General features: G+C 45.4%; 1 protein-coding gene across 1 annotated transcript in view; it reads left to right on the top strand.

Annotated features, from left to right (window-relative positions):
* LOC134539896 (photoreceptor-specific nuclear receptor-like) overlaps positions 1-22,315 on the top strand; it is a 172,347-nt gene that overhangs the window by 138,195 nt on the left and 11,837 nt on the right. Inside the window, exon 7 of the mRNA XM_063382245.1 lies at positions 16,603-16,814. Within this exon, the coding sequence (XP_063238315.1) occupies positions 16,603-16,814 (212 nt within the window). The remainder of the gene's footprint in view (positions 1-16,602; positions 16,815-22,315) is intronic.

Here is a 22,315-nt window from a genome sequence, read left to right as displayed (position 1 = left end):
ACAAATAGTGAACGAACGGTGCGCGATTGTTAAAGTCGCTAGTAGCTAAAGTATTGGCGCCTACGGAGCTGTATTTGATGTTCTGAAACATTTTTAGATAGTGTTATAAAGATAAGTATTAGTAACGGTTGTTATTAAATTTCATTAAGATCTTCGGGGTATCGAATTGCTTCGAAGCTGTAGGTTCCAACAAGTCTTTGAGCGATAAAATACATAAACTTTCAAGTTATTTTCCACCAATAAGTATTATAAGTTTACTATATAAAGTACGTAAAAATTTATTTTGAAATGAAGCATAAACTTAGTAGAAAACCACATATGTTACCACAAATTAACGATTAATTGTTAAAGCAGCTGGAATAGTACTTTAGTAGTCATTGCAATTTGTTTTCTATTCATCTGTTCATGCGTATTTATGAAATTTTTAGACACGTGAGATTTTTTACAATGTTCTCCAGTATCAGTCGCGGTGAAAATTACGATTATTGTAATGTACTCGCACAAAACAGAACAAGGGTACAAAAAGGCTTCACCACCAAAAGTAGTACACATTAAATAATTGAAGCTATAGCATCTCGTAAGATTCGTTTACCGTGCCCAAAAGTTTGAAATACTCCTCACTTACAAATAAGTGTAACTATGTTACACTGCGTACTGATACAAACATTTCGGGACCAATAACATTTTACGATGTAATTATAATATTCTATTAAACTGTACTCCTCCCCCGTGTATCCAGCATCCAGTTATCCGGAACTACAGTTACGAGGAAAAAATCTGCTGGCCCGTACAACCTCACAACACGATGCCCTCCTCCCTTTCCTTTTTCCCCTCTCCAGATGTAGCAATCCCAAATATGTAATGACCAAAAAGAGTCCTGGATAAATGTTTTAAATTCTTTAAACTAATGTTTTTAATAGACGCGATATATAATTGCAATGCTACGCTTATTTGATAAGTTTCCATTCACGTGTGACATTTGAAGAGTAGTATTGCATAAGGCTGTACGAATGTTCGAAATTTCGAACTCGAACTGAACTTTAAAATAGTTTGGTTCAAGTTCGTGTCAACAAATTTGGGTTCAAGTTCGTTTTTTGTGACAACACTAGAACTTGTTAGTTTCCACATTTTAATAATACTAGAACCACGATTTTATGTATGCTCACGGCAAGGGCGCCCATATGGCAGTTTGTAAGGGGGGCCAGACTATAAACTGGTTTGTAACGGGAGGGGGCAGACCTTCAAAAATTGACAAAAAGCTTTGAATATATATACTGTATAGAAGTCGCGAGTGGATAGGAGTTACTCTACGTTTTTCAGAAGTGTATGATGAACAGCTTGGGAACTTCACCGCTGCAGTGCGCTGCCGAACTCCCTGTATCGTCTTAGTTGTTATTTACACGTTAGAGCGCAGCTCTGTCGCCCGCTGTCATTCCCCACACCCCCTACCCATCATTCACTGCAGCTCAAGGACGTTCAACAGGAGGGGGAAGGGGTGTTTGAAGAGTTCGACACTTGTCCGCTAGGGACCACCACAAGTCGATGCCCTAGAGATGGTGGCGATTGCGGCGGTGAATTAACCAACTACCTCAAAACCGTATTAGAAATTTTAACCTGGGCTGGCGACTTCTATACAGTATATATATTCAAAGCAAAAAGTGTCAAAAATTACAATTTGCTAAAAATCCTCAAAAACCCATACATTTTTTCCTCTTCCTGAAAACTGGGGGAGGGGGCCACGGCCCTACCCCGCCCATGGGTATGGGCGCCCTTGGCTCACGGTTCCAAGGATGGCATTCGTAAAATCGCTTCCTTTGAAAAATCGGGGCTGGCCCATTTGCCCCCCCCCCCCCCTTTTTTCACCATTTTATTTCTTTAACTTTTCGAACTAAATATATTTGGTATTACTTGTGTGTATTTTGTCGTTATAAACAACATATCATTAAATATTAACGACTATTACTGCAACGAGGGGGGGGAGGGGTGGGAAACCTCCGGCCGCAGCGTGTGAACGTGGTATGCGCACTGGCCCGCCCTTTCCCGTGCTATCTTCCCACGCTGCGGCCGGTCTCGGATGCTTCAGTCTCTGCGCTGCTGTTATTTGGAATATTCAGATACGTGGAAAGTGTTATACAATCGTTTTAAAAATTTTGGAATAAAAAACAAACTAATATCATCAATTTAAAAATAAGTTACCTAACTTTTATTTTTCCGCCTTGCAGAAAGAAGCAGGTTTCCTTTGTCACTATTATTTTTAAAACGCGTCTTATTGCCACCAATTGCACCGTTTCCCACCTATTTCAATTTTAAAATGTGGCTTCATGGTAGCGCGATACAACAAAACAAGTAGTGACGACCTCCGACATGTGCGACATCTGTTATGTGTTACTGCAATGAACCTCTGCGTGCGGAGTGCCCGACATCTGTGTGTGGACACGTGAACTACGATGTGTAAAATTCGTTCTTCGTCTACCGATTACGAAGGTTACGGCGGAACAGATTTTTCAGCTGGTATTGCTTCTAAATGCATCCTGCTGTTTCTAACTCATGCACACATATGTGTTGTAAAATATTATTATTTTGTTTACCATTTCCAATCAAATTATACTAGCATTCGTCTACTAAACTTCGCCGTTTTTAGGAATAATTAGTCAATAAAATAAGACGCATACCGAAATTTCGAGTAAAAACATTTTTAAGATCCATCCTTACTCTGTAAATAATATTTTACCAGTAGTATGTGAATGACGGACCTGGCCCAGGCGCCAGGCGCGTGGTGGTGGTGTCGGAGTCCGCCATCTTGGATTTGTGACGTCACGGCGGCAAAAATTCCTCAAAATTCCTCAAAATTGACTCAAAATGACTCAAAATTTCCCGTTTTAAGAAAAAAATTCCCGTTTTCGAGGGAAAAATTCCCGTTTTTAGTCCTTAAAAATCCCAGCGGCTGAAAATTCCTAAAACTGGCTTAAGCATCCTTAACTCAAGCCTCAGTTAAGCCATTTCTAGGAATAAGGATACCATGACCGCCATATTGAATTATGACGTCATCGTTGCAATTTCCGTTACGGCCGCCATCTTTAAATTTATTATCCGATTTTAATGAAAACAAATTTAAAATTCATAAAACAAATTAAATAATAAAATTTTTAATAAAATATTTAAAAAACAAACATTTACGACACGGAGCTCGGAGTCCTCGGTTCGAACCCGACGAGTGCAAAAAAAATAAAAATGGCGACCGATCCTTCCCCCGAGGTGGCTGCAGGCATACTGACTCCCACCACTTTTTATCATCATCTAGTATGACGTCATGGCCGCCATCTTGTCTTCGATGCTGGAAGCCATCATCATTGTATCGTCGGCTAGAGTGCGCCGATGACATGTTAGTTTAATTCGTATCCGCAAGAGTGCAGTAATCATTTATTACTGTGACATCCGCCATCTTGTCATTTGGCCGCCATCTTGAAAATCCGTAATTATTTAGCTAGAAATTCGGGAAAAGTTCCAAAATTCATTAAATAAATCACTCATTAATTTACATATTGATTCGATCGATTCCCGTCCTCGGTTCGATACCCGATCGTTGCAATAATGTTTAATCTTATGTAAAAAAAATAATTTAAATAAACCATGTTCAACATTCTTAAAGAGACTTTAAATCCTCTACTACCACCATCCTATCAGACATCAAGACCACCATATTGGAAATGTGTAATTTTAATGCTAGAGATCCGGGAAAAAGTTCAGAAATCATTAAATAAATTTCCGATCAATATACTGATTAATTAGATCGACTAAGATCCTTGGTACGATCTAGGATGATGCAAAAAAAATTAAATATATCATCAATTTAACATAATAGTAACAGGTTCGAGGAATTAAACACCGCAAGTTCTTTTACAAACATAATATTTATTACATAATTTCTATTCTACTACAGGATCACTTACGAAAGCCAACAATCTTATAATCATTTAGTTCTGCAGCGGTGTGAAATGACTAATTCTTAGCTCCAATCGGTTTATACTAGACAGAGTCCAGCCAGAACCTTTACAGACATAGTCCACCTCTTCTTGACAGAGTTTCTGGATACCGTTTTTAACAGTTTGCTTCACATCGTTAGAACTGTAAATTACTGCAGCAGATGTCTTGAATGCACACTTCTTCACTTCGTCATCGAACGGATATGGCTTTCCATATATACAGTCCAACCACAAGTTATATTTCAAAGGTCCGTTTGTTGTTACATCATCAGTAAGCTGATTGATTATCTTCTGTCTGATATCGTCAAGAAAATTACAAATGTCCTTCGACTCACCGAACGTATTTAGATAATAGTAGTCTTTCAACGTTCCACGAAATGCAGACTGCGCCAAGTAGAAGCCATTATCGTTCACTTGTAATGCTACGAACACAGTCTTAGGTTTAGTTCCATGTTCAGACGTCATAACAATCGGTTGCTGGGCATCTGTTTTTTTGGTTGTACGCTTTCGTGTCTCCAATCTAAAGCGAGGAGTCGAAATGTCGGCAGGTAGTTCAGCAGTAGGAGCACAGACTCCACCTTTACATTTTTTCGCATGATGTCGCAAACTGTCAATTCGAGTAAACCATTTAAGGCACTCATCACATCGAAACTTCATGCGAGAAGGATTCTTCGCGCATTTGCTCCGCTCATGTCTTCGTGCATCATGGTAAAATGCGAACGACGTATCACAGTAGCTGCAAGGATACCGTGGTGATGAAGACGATCCTTTCAGACCCGATCCAGATACAGGCGTTGCAACAGTAGTACCATTTCCAGGCATTCTCTTATGCACATCGATGCATCGTTGTTGCGCCGAAACCTTTACTTTCTGCCGCACAGCAGGACCTTTGCATGCCTTCATGTGCGTTTTCATATTATCTTTTCTGGCAAACTGCTTATGACATTTCTCACAAACAAACATTTTACGATATAGGTTCTTGGCACATTCGCTCCTCTCGTGTCGCCGAGCATTGCTGTTGTTTGAGAAAATCTTGTCACAGTAACAGCACCGATGTTCGCTAGTTGTCAAATCAGCATCCATTGAAGTCTCCATCGAGGTCGTATCGTCGATCGTCGTGGTTTCCTGCACATCCAGCTCAGTAGTCATTAAGCTATCTTCTGCTGGTGGTATCACATCTGTTGAAATCTCCTCCAATGTTGACATCGTCGTCGTTGCCAACGGGATCTGCTCCACCATTGTCGTCGCTGTCGTCAAGGTTCCCGTAGACGATGATACAACGTCCATCGAGTTCGGCGTTAAAGTCGGTAAATATGCCATCGAGTTCTCAAGAACAGGTAATTACGCGACTTATTCACCAGATGAAATAATCTAGGTGATCCTTACACCGTCGACGACAGTAAAAAAATGAGCGACCTGCTGTCTAGGACTCGCTTATATACATGCACCGGATGGAATAATACGCAAGTCAAATCAAGAACCACTTACTATAATACCAGAGCCAAACAACATTAAAAATAGAAGGACCATCAACGAAAAGGCAGCACATTTGGAAGCACCGACAACGAAAAGGCAGCACCGACAACGAAAAGGCAGCACATTTGGAAGCACCGACAACGAAAAGGCAGCACCGACAACGAAAAGGTAGCACCGACAACGAAAAGGCAGCACATTTGGAAGCACCGACAACGAAAAGGCAGCACCGACAACGAAAAGGCAGCACATTTGGAAGCACCGACAACGAAAAGGCAGCAGCGACAACGAAAAGGCAGCACATTTGGAAGCACCGACAACGAAAAGGAAGCACCGACAACGAAAAGGCAGCACATTTGGAAGCACCGACAACGAAAAGGCAGCACCGACAACGAAAAGGCAGCACATTTGGAAGCACCGACAAAGAAAAGGCAGCACCGCCAACGAAAAGGAAGCACATTTGGAAGCACCGACAAAGAAAAGGCAGCACCGCCAACGAAAAGGAAGCACATTTGGAAGCACCGACAACGAAAAGGCAGCACCGCCAAAAGAAAAGACAGCACATTTGGAAGCACCGACAACGAAAAGGAAGCACCATCAACGAAAAGGCCGCACCGCCAACGAAAAGGAAGCACTTTTGGAAGCACCGGCAAAGAAAAGGCAGCACCGCCCACGAAAAGGAAGCACATTTGGAAGCACCGACAAAGAAAAGGCAGCACCGCCAACGAAAAGGAAGCACATTTGGAAGCACCGACAACGAAAAGGCAGCACCATCGACGAAAAGGAAGCACATTAATTTGTCATTGACTGCAATATTCATTGGTTCCAATATTCATTGGCTCCAATATTCATTGGCTCCAATATTCAATGGCTCCAATATTCATTGACTCCAATATTCATTGGCTCCATAAGTCATTGACACCTACAGTCTTTTGGTTCCAAAAGTCTTTTGGCCCCAAATATATTAGGCTAGAATTCTTCGAGTCTAAGAGACTATGAGACCACATGGCTACGAGTCTAAAATGATCTAGCTGGTTAAGAGTTATACATGGCTTGCGAGGCTACAGAGCTACGAAGTTTCTAGTACACAGGTTTACATGACTGCGAGGATACAGGACTACAAGTCTGCAAGAGTACTTGACTACGAAGGTACTCGTCTACATGACTCCAGTTACCGCATCTGTCTTCGACAGAATTTTCTCTTTTGCTCCAACTGCTCCATCAGCATTATGTTATAAGATTACAAGGCCTCTTGCTTACGTAGCTTCAAGTCTACGAGCCTCCAATGCATCATGACTACGAGACTACGAGCCATGAGGTTACGAGTCTATGCGATTGCGAGTCTTCTAGGTTACGTGATCGCGAGGCTATAGGACTACGAAGCTTCCAGAACGCATGGTAACGAGACTGCGAGGCTACAATTCTACGAGGTCCCAAGACATCCTGGCTACGCGACTACGAGCCATGAGGTTACGAGACTACGTGACTACGAATCTTCAAGTTTACGAGACTGCGAGGCTACAGAGCTATGAAGCCTCTAGAAAACGAGTTTACGTGACTGCGTGGATACAGGAATACAAGTTTGCATGAGTTCTTGACTACGAAGCTACTCGTCTACAAGGCTCCAATTGACACATCTGTCTTCGATGGAATTTTCTCTTTTGCTACATCTACGCCATCAGCATTATGTTATAAGATTACAAAGCTACTTGCTTACGTAGCTTCAAGTCTACGAGGCTATAATACATCATGACTAAGAGACTACGAGCCATGAGGTTACGAGACTATGCGATTGCAAGTCTTCAAGGTTACGTCATCGCGAGGCTATAGGACTACGAAGCTTCCAGAACGCATGGTTACGAGAATGCATGACTAATTGGCCGCATGGCTACGAAACTTTATGTCTCTAACTGACTACAATAGCACTATTCAGTGGTGAGAGTTAATTTATTTCATGCAAAGGTACTTGCTGCAAGCAGTTCCGCTTTTCAACATCAGATGACGTCACGTTTTGCTTGCAGGTAAAATAATATTTATTTATTTTATGCGGGATGCGGGTTGTTCACTATCGATCGCATAAGAAGAATGGCATCGATAGTCTTCAAGGAGAAGGAAGTTCGTCCTTCCTGCTAGTGCTTCTCAGATTTCTCACGGTCCGCCATATTGGATTGCGACGTCACGGCTGCCATCTTAGATGGGTCTGACTTTGACCTTTGACCGAAACCGCAGGAATGATCGCAAGCACTCGGATTAATCATCAAAATATTGATAAGAATAATCAGGAGCACACGGAGAAAACCATCATAATATTGGCAAGAATAATCAGGAGCACACAGAGAAAAACGACACACGTTTTCTTTGATATCATAAAATTACAGAAAAAAATATTTAAAAATAAAAATAAATTAATAAAAAATTTAAAATAAAAACAAAAAATACATAAAATTCTGGCTTGTACTAGAACTCTATCTTTGCTCAACAATGATAAGTTTACAAGCTAGCAGAATCTGTTTATGTATTTTTTGTTTTTATTTTAAATTTTTTATTAATTTATTTTTATTTTTAAATATTTTTTTCTGTAATTTTATGATATCAAAGAAAACGTGTGTCGTTTTTCTCTGTGTGCTCCTGATTATTCTTGCCAATATTATGATGGTTTTCTCCGTGTGCTCCTGATTATTCTTATCAATATTTTGATGATTAATCCGAGTGCTTGCGATCATTCCTGCGGTTTCGGTCAAAGGTCAAAGTCACACCCATCCAAGATGGCAGCCGTGACGTCGCAATCCAATATGGCGGACCGTGAGAAATCTGAGAAGCACTAGCAGGAAGGACGAACTTCCTTCTCCTTGAAGACTATCGATGCCATTCTTCTTATGCGATCGATAGTGAACAACCCGCATCCCGCATAAAATAAATAAATATTATTTTACCTGCAAGCAAAACGTGACGTCATCTGATGTTGAAAAGCGGAACTGCTTGCAGCAAGTACCTTTGCATGAAATAAATTAACTCTCACCACTGAATAGTGCTATTGTAGTCAGTTAGAGACATAAAGTTTCGTAGCCATGCGGCCAATTAGTCATGCATTCTCGTAACCATGCGTTCTGGAAGCTTCGTAGTCCTATAGCCTCGCGATGACGTAACCTTGAAGACTTGCAATCGCATAGTCTCGTAACCTCATGGCTCGTAGTCTCTTAGTCATGATGTATTGGAGCCTCGTAGACTTGAAGCTACGTAAGCAAGTAGCTTTGTAATCTTATAACATAATGCTGATGGCGTAGATGTAGCAAAAGAGAAAATTCCATCGAAGACAGATGTGTCAATTGGAGCCTTGTAGACGAGTAGCTTCGTAGTCAAGAACTCATGCAAACTTGTATTCCTGTATCCACGCAGTCACGTAAACTCGTTTTCTAGAGGCTTCGTAGCTCTGTAGCCTCGCAGTCTCGTAAACTTGAAGATTCGTAGTCACGTAGTCTCGTAACCTCATGGCTCGTAGTCGCGTAGCCAGGATGTCTTGGGAACCTCGTAGAATTGTAGCCTCGCAGTCTCGTAACCATGCGTTCTGGAAGCTTCGTAGTCCTATAGCCTCGCGATCACGTAACCTAGAAGACTCGCAATCGCATAGACTCGTAACCTCATGGCTCGTAGTCTCGTAGTCATGATGCATTGGAGGCTCGTAGACTTGAAGCTACGTAAGCAAGAGGCCTTGCAATCTTATAACATAATGCTGATGGAGCAGTTGGAGCAAAAGAGAAAATTCTGTCGAAGACAGATGCGGTAACTGGAGTCATGTAGACGAGTACCTTCGTAGTCAAGTACTCTTGCAGACTTGTAGTCCTGTATCCTCGCAGTCATGTAAACCTGTGTACTAGAAACTTCGTAGCTCTGTAGCCTCGCAAGCCATGTATAACTCGTAACCAGCTAGATCATTTTAGACTCGTAGCCATGTGGTCTCATAGTCTCTTAGACTCGAAGAATTCTAGCCTAATATATTTGGGCCCAAAAGACTTTTGGAACCAAAAGACTGTAGGTGTCAATGACTGATGGAGCCAATGAATATTGGAGTCAATGAATATTGGAGCCATTGAATATTGGAGCCAATGAATATTGGAGCCAATGAATATTGGAACCAATGAATATTGCAGTCAATGACAAATTAATGTGCTTCCTTTTCGTCGATGGTGCTGCCTTTTCGTTGTCGGTGCTTCCAAATGTGCTTCCTTTTCGTTGGCGGTGCTGCCTTTTCTTTGTCGGTGCTTCCAAATGTGCTTCCTTTTCGTGGGCGGTGCTGCCTTTTCTTTGCCGGTGCTTCCAAAAGTGCTTCCTTTTCGTTGGCGGTGCGGCCTTTTCGTTGATGGTGCTTCCTTTTCGTTGTCGGTGCTTCCAAATGTGCTGTCTTTTCTTTTGGCGGTGCTGCCTTTTCGTTGTCGGTGCTTCCAAATGTGCTTCCTTTTCGTTGGCGGTGCTGCCTTTTCTTTGTTGGTGCTTCCAAATGTGCTTCCTTTTCGTTGGCGGTGCTGCCTTTTCTTTGTCGGTGCTTCCAAATGTGCTGCCTTTTCGTTGTCGGTGCTGCCTTTTCGTTGTCGGTGCTTCCAAATGTGCTGCCTTTTCGTTGTCGGTGCTGCCTTTTCGTTGTCGGTGCTTCCAAATGTGCTGCCTTTTCGTTGTCGCTGCTGCCTTTTCGTTGTCGGTGCTTCCAAATGTGCTGCCTTTTCGTTGTCGGTGCTGCCTTTTCGTTGTCGGTGCTTCCAAATGTGCTGCCTTTTCGTTGTCGGTGCTGCCTTTTCGTTGTCGGTGCTGCCTTTTCGTTGTCGGTGCTTCCAAATGTGCTGCCTTTTCGTTGTCGGTGCTGCCTTTTCGTTGTCGGTGCTTCCAAATGTGCTGCCTTTTCGTTGATGGTCCTTCTATTTTTAATGTTGTTTTGACTCTGGTATTATAGTAAGTGGTTCTTGATTTGACTTGCGTATTATTCCATCCGGTGCATGTATATAAGCGAGTCCTAGACAGCAGGTCGCTCAGTTTGTTACTGTCGTCGACGGTGTAAGGATCACCTAGATTATTTCATCTGGTGAATAAGTCGCGTAATTACCTGTTCTTGAGAACTCGATGGCATATTTACCGACTTTAACGCCGAACTCGATGGACGTTGTATCATCGTCTACGGGAACCTTGACGACAGCGACGACAATGGTGGAGCAGATCCCGTTGGCAACGACGACGATGTCAACATTGGAGGAGATTTCAACAGATGTGATACCACCAGCAGAAGATAGCTTAATGACTACTGAGCTGGATGTGCAGGAAACCACGACGATCGACGATACGACCTCGATGGAGACTTCAATGGATGCTGATTTGACAACTAGCGAACATCGGTGCTGTTACTGTGACAAGATTTTCTCAAACAACAGCAATGCTCGGCGACACGAGAGGAGCGAATGTGCCAAGAACCTATATCGTAAAATGTTTGTTTGTGAGAAATGTCATAAGCAGTTTGCCAGAAAAGATAATATGAAAACGCACATGAAGGCATGCAAAGGTCCTGCTGTGCGGCAGAAAGTAAAGGTTTCGGCGCAACAACGATGCATCGATGTGCATAAGAGAATGCCTGGAAATGGTACTACTGTTGCAACGCCTGTATCTGGATCGGGTCTGAAAGGATCGTCTTCATCACCACGGTATCCTTGCAGCTACTGTGATACGTCGTTCGCATTTTACCATGATGCACGAAGACATGAGCGGAGCAAATGCGCGAAGAATCCTTCTCGCATGAAGTTTCGATGTGATGAGTGCCTTAAATGGTTTACTCGAATTGACAGTTTGCGACATCATGCGAAAAAATGTAAAGGTGGAGTCTGTGCTCCTACTGCTGAACTACCTGCCGACATTTCGACTCCTCGCTTTAGATTGGAGACACGAAAGCGTACAACCAAAAAAACAGATGCCCAGCAACCGATTGTTATGACGTCTGAACATGGAACTAAACCTAAGACTGTGTTCGTAGCATTACAAGTGAACGATAATGGCTTCTACTTGGCGCAGTCTGCATTTCGTGGAACGTTGAAAGACTACTATTATCTAAATACGTTCGGTGAGTCGAAGGACATTTGTAATTTTCTTGACGATATCAGACAGAAGATAATCAATCAGCTTACTGATGATGTAACAACAAACGGACCTTTGAAATATAACTTGTGGTTGGACTGTATATATGGAAAGCCATATCCGTTCGATGACGAAGTGAAGAAGTGTGCATTCAAGACATCTGCTGCAGTAATTTACAGTTCTAACGATGTGAAGCAAACTGTTAAAAACGGTATCCAGAAACTCTGTCAAGAAGAGGTGGACTATGTCTGTAAAGGTTCTGGCTGGACTCTGTCTAGTATAAACCGATTGGAGCTAAGAATTAGTCATTTCACACCGCTGCGGAACTAAATGATTATAAGATTGTTGGCTTTCGTAAGTGATCCTGTAGTAGAATAGAAATTATGTAATAAATATTATGTTTGTAAAAGAACTTGCGGTGTTTAATTCCTCGAACCTGTTACTATTATGTTAAATTGATGATATATTTAATTTTTTTTGCATCATCCTAGATCGTACCAAGGATCTTAGTCGATCTAATTAATCAGTATATTGATCGGAAATTTATTTAATGATTTCTGAACTTTTTCCCGGATCTCTAGCATTAAAATTACACATTTCCAATATGGTGGTCTTGATGTCTGATAGGATGGTGGTAGTAGAGGATTTAAAGTCTCTTTAAGAATGTTGAACATGGTTTATTTAAATTATTTTTTTTACATAAGATTAAACATTATTGCAACGATCGGGTATCGAACCGAGGACGGGAATCGATCGAATCAATATGTAAATTAATGAGTGATTTATTTAATGAATTTTGGAACTTTTCCCGAATTTCTAGCTAAATAATTACGGATTTTCAAGATGGCGGCCAAATGACAAGATGGCGGATGTCACAGTAATAAATGATTACTGCACTCTTGCGGATACGAATTAAACTAACATGTCATCGGCGCACTCTAGCCGACGATACAATGATGATGGCTTCCAGCATCGAAGACAAGATGGCGGCCATGACGTCATACTAGATGATGATAAAAAGTGGTGGGAGTCAGTATGCCTGCAGCCACCTCGGGGGAAGGATCGGTCGCCATTTTTATTTTTTTTGCACTCGTCGGGTTCGAACCGAGGACTCCGAGCTCCGTGTCGTAAATGTTTGTTTTTTAAATATTTTATTAAAAATTTTATTATTTAATTTGTTTTATGAATTTTAAATTTTTTTTCATTAAAATCGGATAATAAATTTAAAGATGGCGGCCGTAACGGAAATTGCAACGATGACGTCATAATTCAATATGGCGATCATGGTATCCTTATTCCTAGAAATGGCTTAACTGAGGCTTGAGTTAAGGATGCTTAAGGGGCCCGCCTCGTCAGGGGTGTATGTGTGTTAGTGAGGCGGGGTGATAAGCGCGACGCTCGCTGGTGCTTCCAGCGCGGTATAGCCTCTAAGCGCAAGGCTCTGAACTGGCGCGCATTCGTCTCGTCGTCACAGGATAACTGTGAAATTTGAGCGGTGACCATAACATTATATGGCGGAGAAATGAAGATAAAGGTGTTATGCAAGCCCCTTAAGTGCTTTCAAGAATCTGTACTGATTGTTTTATGCCTAAAAATTACTCTGAAAACACGCGTTTTAAGCATTTTAACGCTTCTAAAAATACAGTTTAAAAACTTAATCCGAAATTAAAAGTACTTTTCGGTCTTCAGCGAACTCTTAAATGCTATTCGTAAATAGGCCCCACTCGGATATCTTGAGTAGTTTTGAAATCGCGTTGTTTTTCCTGAAGCTCTGCACACTGTATGTGTGCCCAGGTAGGCGGGCCCCTTAAGCCAGTTTTAGGAATTTTCAGCCGCTGGGATTTTTAAGGACTAAAAACGGGAATTTTTCCCTCGAAAACGGGAATTTTTTTCTTAAAACGGGAAATTTTGAGTCATTTTGAGTCAATTTTGAGGAATTTTGAGGAATTTTTGCCACCGTGACGTCACAAATCAAAGATGGCGGACTCCGACACCACCACCACGCGCCTGGCGCCTGGGCCAGGTCCGTCATTCACATACTACTTTTACCAAAATCCAATTTATGTCATGGCATTTACAGAATATGCTCCGCCGCAAACGTCGATTTTTCTGCTTGGAACCACATGTATCGCGCACACTTAAGGCTAGAATCACAAATCGTGTGTATGGAGAAGCCTTTTTGGCGTTCTCATTGGTCGATGACAAGGCCACATCCTTTGGCGCATACACCTGACTAGGTAACCACAGCCTGTCCTAGTTCATAACTGGCTGAAGGTGCCGTCACGTGCGTGTCAAGGACACCGTAGTCCAATCATCGACGTGAGAAGGATGCATGTAGGGACCGGAAAAATTCGCGGGTTCAATGCCGTGCAGGATGAACTCCATAGTTATACGTACACTCAGTCAAATGTCACCCACTCATTGACTGCTGTCTTGTGAGACGTCCCAACGTAGCAGCCTGTGATTCGATAAAGCTTTGGTTTGGTGTTTCTCATTGGCCCAGAGTCATCCAGGTGAGTTGTGAGCCAATAGCAGAGGCAGCACTTAGGTACAACTATTTGTATTTTAGCCTATCGCGAAATGAATTCGCGAATTTTTCCGGTCTCTAGTTATAGTTAGAGACCGGAAAAATTCTCGAATTCATTTGGCGATAGGCTAAAATTCAAATACATATAACTTTTAGATGATGTAGCTATTGGCTCACTGTTCATTTGGACGAATCTCAACCAATTATAAACCTTCAACCAAAGAAGGATCGAATAACAGACAACCAGCTGAGACGACTCACAAGTCGGCAGCCAATGAACTTGCGTTATTTGCCCAAGTGTACAGGGGAATGTGCAGTCTATCCTGAAGGCCATCGAGACCGCGAATTTTTATGGTCCCTAGTTATATTAAGTGACGGGAAACATTCGCGGTCTCGATGGACTTCAGGATAACCTACACAGTTTTCTGTAAACTCGCGCATAATAAAACAAATTCATTGGCCGCTGCCGTGTGAGTCGTCTCGCTGGTTTACTTCTTTGGTACTCGTTCAAATAAAAAAAGGGAGGGGGTTGTCTGTTAAGTCGGTTTACGGACGATAATTTTACGTGATAACGTCATAACAAAACATTGATGAAAAATTGAACACTTTTTAATTTTCAAATATTATTTACAGTTTTTGCAAATTTAATTTAAATAATTTGTTTAAATTTAATCACGAAAAATTTGTTATAGAAATAAACTGAAATCAAATCAATATCAAAAAAATTTTAATTTGAAGTGACTAAATTTGACAAATAATCCAATTTTTTTTAAAATTGCTGCTATCAAAAAGTCCGCCCTTAAGGGGCCCGCCTACCTGGGCACACATACAGTGTGCAGAGCTTCAGGAAAAACAACGCGATTTCAAAACTACTCAAGGTATCCGAGTGGGGCCTATTTACGAATAGCATTTAAGAGTTCGCTGAAGACCGAAAAGTACTTTTAATTTCGGATTAAGTTTTTAAACTGTATTTTTAGAAGCGTTAAAATGCTTAAAACGCGTGTTTTCAGAGTAATTTTTAGGCATAAAACAATCAGTACAGATTCTTGAAAGCACTTAAGGGGCTTGCATAACACCTTTATCTTCATTTCTCCGCCATATAATGTTATGGTCACCGCTCAAATTTCACAGTTATCCTGTGACGACGAGACGAATGCGCGCCAGTTCAGAGCCTTGCGCTTAGAGGCTATACCGCGCTGGAAGCACCAGCGAGCGTCGCGCTTATCACCCCGCCTCACTAACACACATACACCCCTGACGAGGCGGGCCCCTTAAGGGCTCCGCCTACCCGGACACACATACGGCGCGCAGAGCTTCAGGAAAAACAACGCCATTTCAAAACCGCTCAAGATATCTGTGTGAGGTCTGCTTACGAAAAGCATTTAAGAGTTCCCTGAGGGCCGAAAAGTACTTTTGATTTCGGATTAAGTTTTTAAACCGTATTTTTATAAGAGTTAAAATGGCTAAAACGCATATTTTCAGAGTATTTTTAGGCGTAAAACAACCAGTACAGATTCTTGAAAGCACTTAAGGGACTTGCATTACACCTTTATCTTGATTTCTCCGCAATTTAAAGTTACGGTCACCGCTCAAATTTCACAGTTATCCTGTGACGGCTAGAAGACTGCGCGCCAGTTAACACCCTTGCGCTTAGAGGCTATACCGCGCTAGAAGCACCAGCGCGCGTCTCACTTATCATCCTGCCTCACCTGTTTGATATTATAGAAGATTTACTCGCACGGTGGTTGGCCGGTTATAGAACGCTCGGCTCAGGCGGAACGTGACAATGAGTCATGCTTTTTCGTGCGTGCAGCCAGCGTTCATCGATTTATAACGTAGAGACCTGAAAAATTCGCGGGTTCATTTCGCGATAGGCTAGAATCCAAATACATTTGCCTTTCTTGCTGCTTCAGTGATTGGGCCACAGTTTAATATAAGGACTCTGAACCAATGAAAAACGTTCGACAGAAGAAGTATCGAATCACAATCTTCCCAGTTAACACGTGTCACTAGTCAGTAGCCAACAGCAGGTGTAATCTGCACAAGTACATAGAGGATCATGGAGTCTATCCTAGAGGTCATTGAAAACGCGAATTTTTTCTGTCCCTATTTATAAGACGTTATGACGTGAAAAAGTAGATCGGCCTGCAGACCGACCTGCAGTGTGGTGTGTGGTTGCAGAGGCACGACTGTAGCAGGAGCGTGTGGTTGCAGAGGCACGACTGTAGCAGGAGCGTGTGGTTGCAGAGGCACGACTGTAGCAGGAGCGTGTGGTTGCAGAGGCACGACTGTAGCAGGAGCGTGTGGTTGCAGAGGCACGACTGTAGCAGAAGCGTGTGGTTGCAGAGGCACGACTGTAGCAGGAGCATGTGGTTGCAGAGGCACGACTGTAGCAGGAGCGTGTGGTTGCAGAGGCACGACTGTAGCAGGAGCATGTGGTTGCAGAGGCACGACTGTAGCAGGAGCGTGTGGTTGCAGAGGCACGACTGTAGCTGGAGCGTGTTGTTGCAGAGGACAGCATCGACGTGACGAACGAAGAGGCGCTGCCGCCGACGCCCCGGTCTTTGGCGTGCGGCGCCGGGACGCCCGCCCCCCAGGCGCGGCCGGAGCTGTACCAGCCGGCCCACGAGACCGTGTACGAGACCTCGGCGCGCCTGCTCTTCATGGCCGTCAAGTGGGCCAAGAACCTGCCCTCCTTCGCCAGCCTGCCCTTCCGCGACCAGGTGTGCGTTCCCTCCGCGCTCTGCCCTCCTTCGCCAGCCTGCCCTTCCACGACCAGGTGTGCGTTCCCTCCGAGCTCTGCCCTCCTTCGCCAGCCTGCCCTTCCGCGACCAGGTGCCTGCGTTCCCTCCGCGCTCTGCCCTCCTTCGCCAGCCTGCCCTTCCGCGACCAGGTGCCTGCGTTCCCTCCGCTCCCTGCCCTCCTTCGCCAGCCTGCCCTTCCGCGACCAGGTGCCTGCGTTCCCTCCGCGCTCTGCCCTCTTTCGCCAGCCTGCCCTTCCGCGACCAGGTGCCTGCGTTCCCTCCGAGCTCTGCCCTCCTTCGCCAGCCTGCCCTTCCGCGACCAGGTGCCTGCGTTCCCTCCGCGCTCTGCCCTCCTTCGCCAGCCTGCCCTTCCGCGACCAGGTGCCTGCGTTCCCTCCGCTCCCTGCCCTCCTTCGCCAGCCTGCCCTTCCGCGACCAGGTGCCTGCGTTCCCTCCGCTCCCTGCCCTCCTTCGCCAGCCTGCCCTTCCGCGACCAGGTGCCTGCGTTCCCTCCGCTCCCTGCCCTCCTTCGCCAGCCTGCCTTTCCGCGACCAGGTGCCTGCGTTCCCTCCGCGCTCTGCCCTCCTTCGCCAGCCTGCCCTTCCGCGACCAGGTGCCTGCGTTCCCTCCGCTCCCTGCCCTCCTTTGCCAGCCTGCCTTTCCGCGACCAGGTGCCTGCGTTCCCTCCGCGCTCTGCCCTCCTTCGCCAGCCTGCCCTTCCGCGACTAGGTGCCTGCGTTCCCTCCGCTCCCTGCCCTCCTTCGCCAGCCTGCTCTTCCGCGACCAGGTGCCTGCGTTCCCTCCGCGCTCTGCCCTCCTTCGCCAGCCTGCCCTTCCGCGACCAGGTGCCTGCGTTCCCTCCGCTCCCTGCCCTCCTTCGCCAGCCTGCTTTTCCGCGACCAGGTGCCTGCGTTCCCTCCGCGCTCTGCCCTCTTTCGCCAGCCTGCCCTTCCGCGACCAGGTGCCTGCATTCCCTCCGCTCTCATCCCTCCTTCGCCAGCCTGCCCTTCCGCGACCAGGTGCCTGCGTTCCCTCTGTGCTCTGCACTCCTTCACCAGCCTGCCCTTCCGCGACCAGGTGCCTGCGTTCCCTCCGCGCTCTGCCCTCCTTCGCCAGACTGCCCTTCCGCGACCAGGTGCCTGCGTTCCCTCCGCGCTCTGCCCTCCTTCGCCAGACTGCCCTTCCGCGACCAGGTGCCTGCGTTCCCTCCGCGCTCTGCCCTCTTTCGCCAGCCTGCCCTTCCGCGACCAGGTGCCTGCATTCCCTCCGCTCTCATCCCTCCTTCGCCAGCCTGCCCTTCCGCGACCAGGTGCCTGCGTTCCCTCTGTGCTCTGCACTCCTTCACCAGCCTGCCCTTCCGCGACCAGGTGCCTGTGTTCCCTCCGCGCTCTGCCAACACCACCGAGACACAAGGCCTTACAACCTGTCCGTGACGTCACAGGTAGGAGGCGGTTGGCTCGTGGCGCGCGGACTTTGCTCTCTTCACGTGAACTATTTTCTCCCGCCCTTGCGTTCCACCGCTACTCTTATATTACTTTTAACGAAATTTTATTAAGTACGACTGTTATGATAGTTGCTAATGAAATGTAACTCCATTCACTTAAATCAGCAGAGGATATTATAGATTATTATACACATTGCAGTAGTTGTCAAGGTATATTCCGTACAAAGTTGTATTTATAAACATTTAAAATTTGTTTATATGAATAATTAAATAGTTTTCTTGACACACACACTGGAGCAAAAAATTTAGTGCTTTATTTTTTGATAAAAGCCACATCTGTAAACACTAAACCGATACAAATAATATACATGTATCAAGGGAAGTGAGAACAAACAAATTAAAAGTAACTTAAATGCTTCTCAAAGAATATACGTAAATGAACAAAGTTTATAAATGCTTCAAAATGAACTTGATGCTGAAGGTTATATTTTACTTTCAAAAGAATTTTTTAATTTAGTGTAAATGAGGTGGATCTAATTACTCAAGTTTTCCCGGACTTGTAACAAATATGAATAGTGATCGGTGGTTGTACGCAAGAGCAATATTGGCGCCAAAAAATTTATATCGTTAATAAAATCTACACTTATATTTTAAGAGGTGCAAAGGGAAATAGAGTATTTGTCAATAGATACAATCATGGATACAGAACAAATCACTTCATATCCTTCGGATTTTTTTAATTCACTTGAACTTTCTAGTGTACCCTCACATAAACTTCAAATGAAACTAAATGTAGGCCTACAATATGAAATCTAGATGCTCCTCGACTATGTAATGGAACGAGACTTCGGATCACACAGTTGGGGCAGAATATTAATTAATTAATTTTTTATTCTACGTTAATACTTTGAAATTTTTTAAATGTTAGGATTAAATATTTTTTTTTTTGTAATAGTGAAACATATTTCAATAAAGCATGTTTTCAGTTTTTTCAGCTAAAACGAATGTTAGAATTTTAAAATACTGATGATTCCAGTCACGCAATAAAAAAAAACAATTACCATATTATTTTATTTTATTTGCAATTATCTTTGAAACCTACTTAAGGACATAACGCGAGCGAAGCCGCGGGTAAAAGCTAGTGTAATAATAAACCCTAATTGCGTCTTCAAATAATTTTATTGAAAATTTAATCACATGACGGTTCATACAAAATATGCAGTTTCAGACATGGCGTAATATTATTTATTATTACTTATTAAGTGCGTTTAATGGATAATTTTACTATGCGGAACATAACGGTACAAAATCAAGCTTATTGCTGAATACTATTTTAACGTAATTCCATTTGTCTACGCATTTTGTATGTTTTATAGATTTAAAACTAGATTGATTAAAACACTTCCGGATCAACAAAATGCAAAACCCCTTACTGAATATTAGCACTATTGGCAAACAAATACTGTAAAGAGTTAATGCACAACTTACCCTGGAATATTTTGTGGGTATGAAGTGTTCCCGGGAATTGCGTTCAACCACACATTTTTACTATTTTCACTGTCGGGAAATTTGAAGACGTGAACTGTCGGACCACAGTCATAATTTCCACGACATTGTGGAACACAACACTTGTACACCATGATACATTTATTATGCTCACTCGCGACGAAATTATTTAAAAGTAACGTACAACGCGCCGCGGAAACACCCCTGCTACGGTCAAGGCAAGTAGCTGCACTGACCGTTACACATACCTGAGCCTGCCCAAACAACCCTCCCATGGCCTCTTACCCGTGACGTCACAGGCTTCGGGCAACAGGGTGGGAAGGCCTTGAGTCTCGGTGGTGTTGGCTCTGCCCTCCTTCGCCAGCCTGCCATTCCGCGACCAGGTGCCTGCATTCCCTCCGCTATCTGCCCTCCTACGCCAGCCTGCCCTTCCGCGACCAGGTGCCTGCGTTCCCTCCGCTCTCTGCCCTCCTTCGCCAACCTGCCCTTCCGCGACCAGGTGCCTGCGTTCCCTCCGCGCTCTGCCCTCCTTCGCCAGCCTGCCCTTCCGCGACCAGATGCCTGCGTTCCCTCCGCTCTCTGCCCTCCTTCGCCAGCCTGCCCTTCCGCGACCAGGTGCCTGCGTTCCCTCCGCGCTCTGCCCTCCTTCTCCAGCCTGCCCTTCCGCGACCAGGTGCCTGCGTTCCCTCCGCTCTCTGCCCTCCTTCGCCAGCCTGCCCTTCCGCGACCAGGTGCCTGCGTTCCCTCCGCTCTCTGCCCTCCTTCGCCAGCCTGCCCTTCCACGACCAGGTGCCTGCGTTCCCTCCACGCTCTGCCCTCCTTCGCCAGCGTGCCCTTCCGCGACCAGGTGCCTGCGTTCCCTCCGCTCTCTGCCCTCCTTCGCCAGCCTGCCCTTCCGCGACCAGGTGCCTGCGTTCCCTCCACGCTCTGCCCTCCTTCGCCAGCCTGCCCTTCCGCGACCAGGTGCCTGCGTTCCCTCCGCTCTCTGCCCTCCTTCGCCAGCCTGCCCTTCCGCGACCAGGTGCCTGCGTTCCCTCCACGCTCTGCCCTCCTTCGCCAGCCTGCCCTTCCGCGACCAGGTGCCTGCGTTCCCTCCGCTCTCTGCCCTCCTTCGCCAGCCTGCCCTTCCGCGACCAGGTGCCTGCGTTCCCTCCGCGCTCTGCCCTCCTTCGCCAGCCTGCCCTTCCGCGACCAGATGCCTGCGTTCCCTCCGCTCTCTGCCCTCCTTCGCCAGCCTGCCCTTCCGCGACCAGGTGCCTGCGTTCCCTCCGCTCTCTGCCCTCCTTCGCCAGCCTGCCCTTCCGCGACCAGGTGCCTGCGTTCCCTCCGCGCTCTGCCCTCCTTCGCCAGCGTGCCCTTCCGCGACCAGGTGCCTGCGTTCCCTCCGCTCTCTGCCCTCCTTCGCCAGCCTGCCCTTCCGCGACCAGGTGCCTGCGTTCCCTCCGCTCTCTGCCCTCCTTCGCCAGCCTGCCCTTCCGCGACCAGGTGCCTGCGTTCCCTCCGCTCTCTGCCCTCCTTCGCCAGCCTGCCCTTCCGCGACCAGGTGCCTGCGTTCCCTCCGCTCTCTGCCCTCCTTCGCCAGCCTGCCCTTCCGCGACCAGGTGCCTGCGTTCCCTCCACGCTCTGCCCTCCTTCGCCAGCCTGCCCTTCCGCGACCAGGTGCCTGCTTCCCTCCGCTCTCTGCCCTCCTTCGCCAGCCTGCCCTTCCGCGACCAGGTGCCTGCGTTCCCTCCGCTATCTGCCCTCCTTCGCCAGCCTGCCCTTCCGCGACCAGGTGCCTGCGTTCCCTCCGCTCTCTGCCCTCCTTCGCCAGCCTGCCCTTCCGCGACCAGGTGCCTGCGTTCCCTCCGCTATCTGCCCTCCTTCGCCAGCCTGCCCTTCCGCGACCAGATGCCTGCGTTCCCTCCGCTCTCTGCCCTCCTTCGCCAGCCTGCCCTTCCGCGACCAGATGCCTGCGTTCCCTTCGCGCTTTGCGGTCACTCGACTCTGCTCTTACCTGACTCTGCTCCACTCTCACACTAGGTTCAAGTCCACATCGGCGACACTACAGACCATGATGAGTGATGCACCGTGATTTGTTTTTGTTAATGTAATAGAAATATTCATTGAATATTACAGATATTTGTAAATTTGTACAATTACGTGTAACACAACTGTATTCTTACAAAATAGCTTTCGCAGTAATCCATGGTTCGTGTTATTGTCCGAGCATTCATGCTTTGTGTTGTCCCAGTGACTCCAGTGGATTAATAGCTTTTCAGTATTAACTGCGTTCATAATAAGCATAATAAAACAAAACGAAGGCAATCTGTTAAATATCCAATCGTGTTTTTAAATTTTTTATTAGATTATACTTGTATGAAACATCAATTATATTATTAACTTATGCAAAAACTTTTCATAAATAATAATTAGTATTATCTCGTACTATGTATTTCATATATTCAAAAATAACCACTGCCATGCGCTGTACAAAGTTACAATATATTTATTGTAGTTTCACAAACTATTTCGTGGTAACTGGTTTCCA

The sequence above is a fragment of the Bacillus rossius genome, chromosome 16 (genome assembly GCF_032445375.1).
Source record: "Bacillus rossius redtenbacheri isolate Brsri chromosome 16, Brsri_v3, whole genome shotgun sequence".
NCBI classification, from domain to species: Eukaryota; Metazoa; Arthropoda; class Insecta; order Phasmatodea; family Bacillidae; genus Bacillus; species Bacillus rossius.
This window is presented reverse-complemented; position numbering and strand designations above follow the sequence as displayed.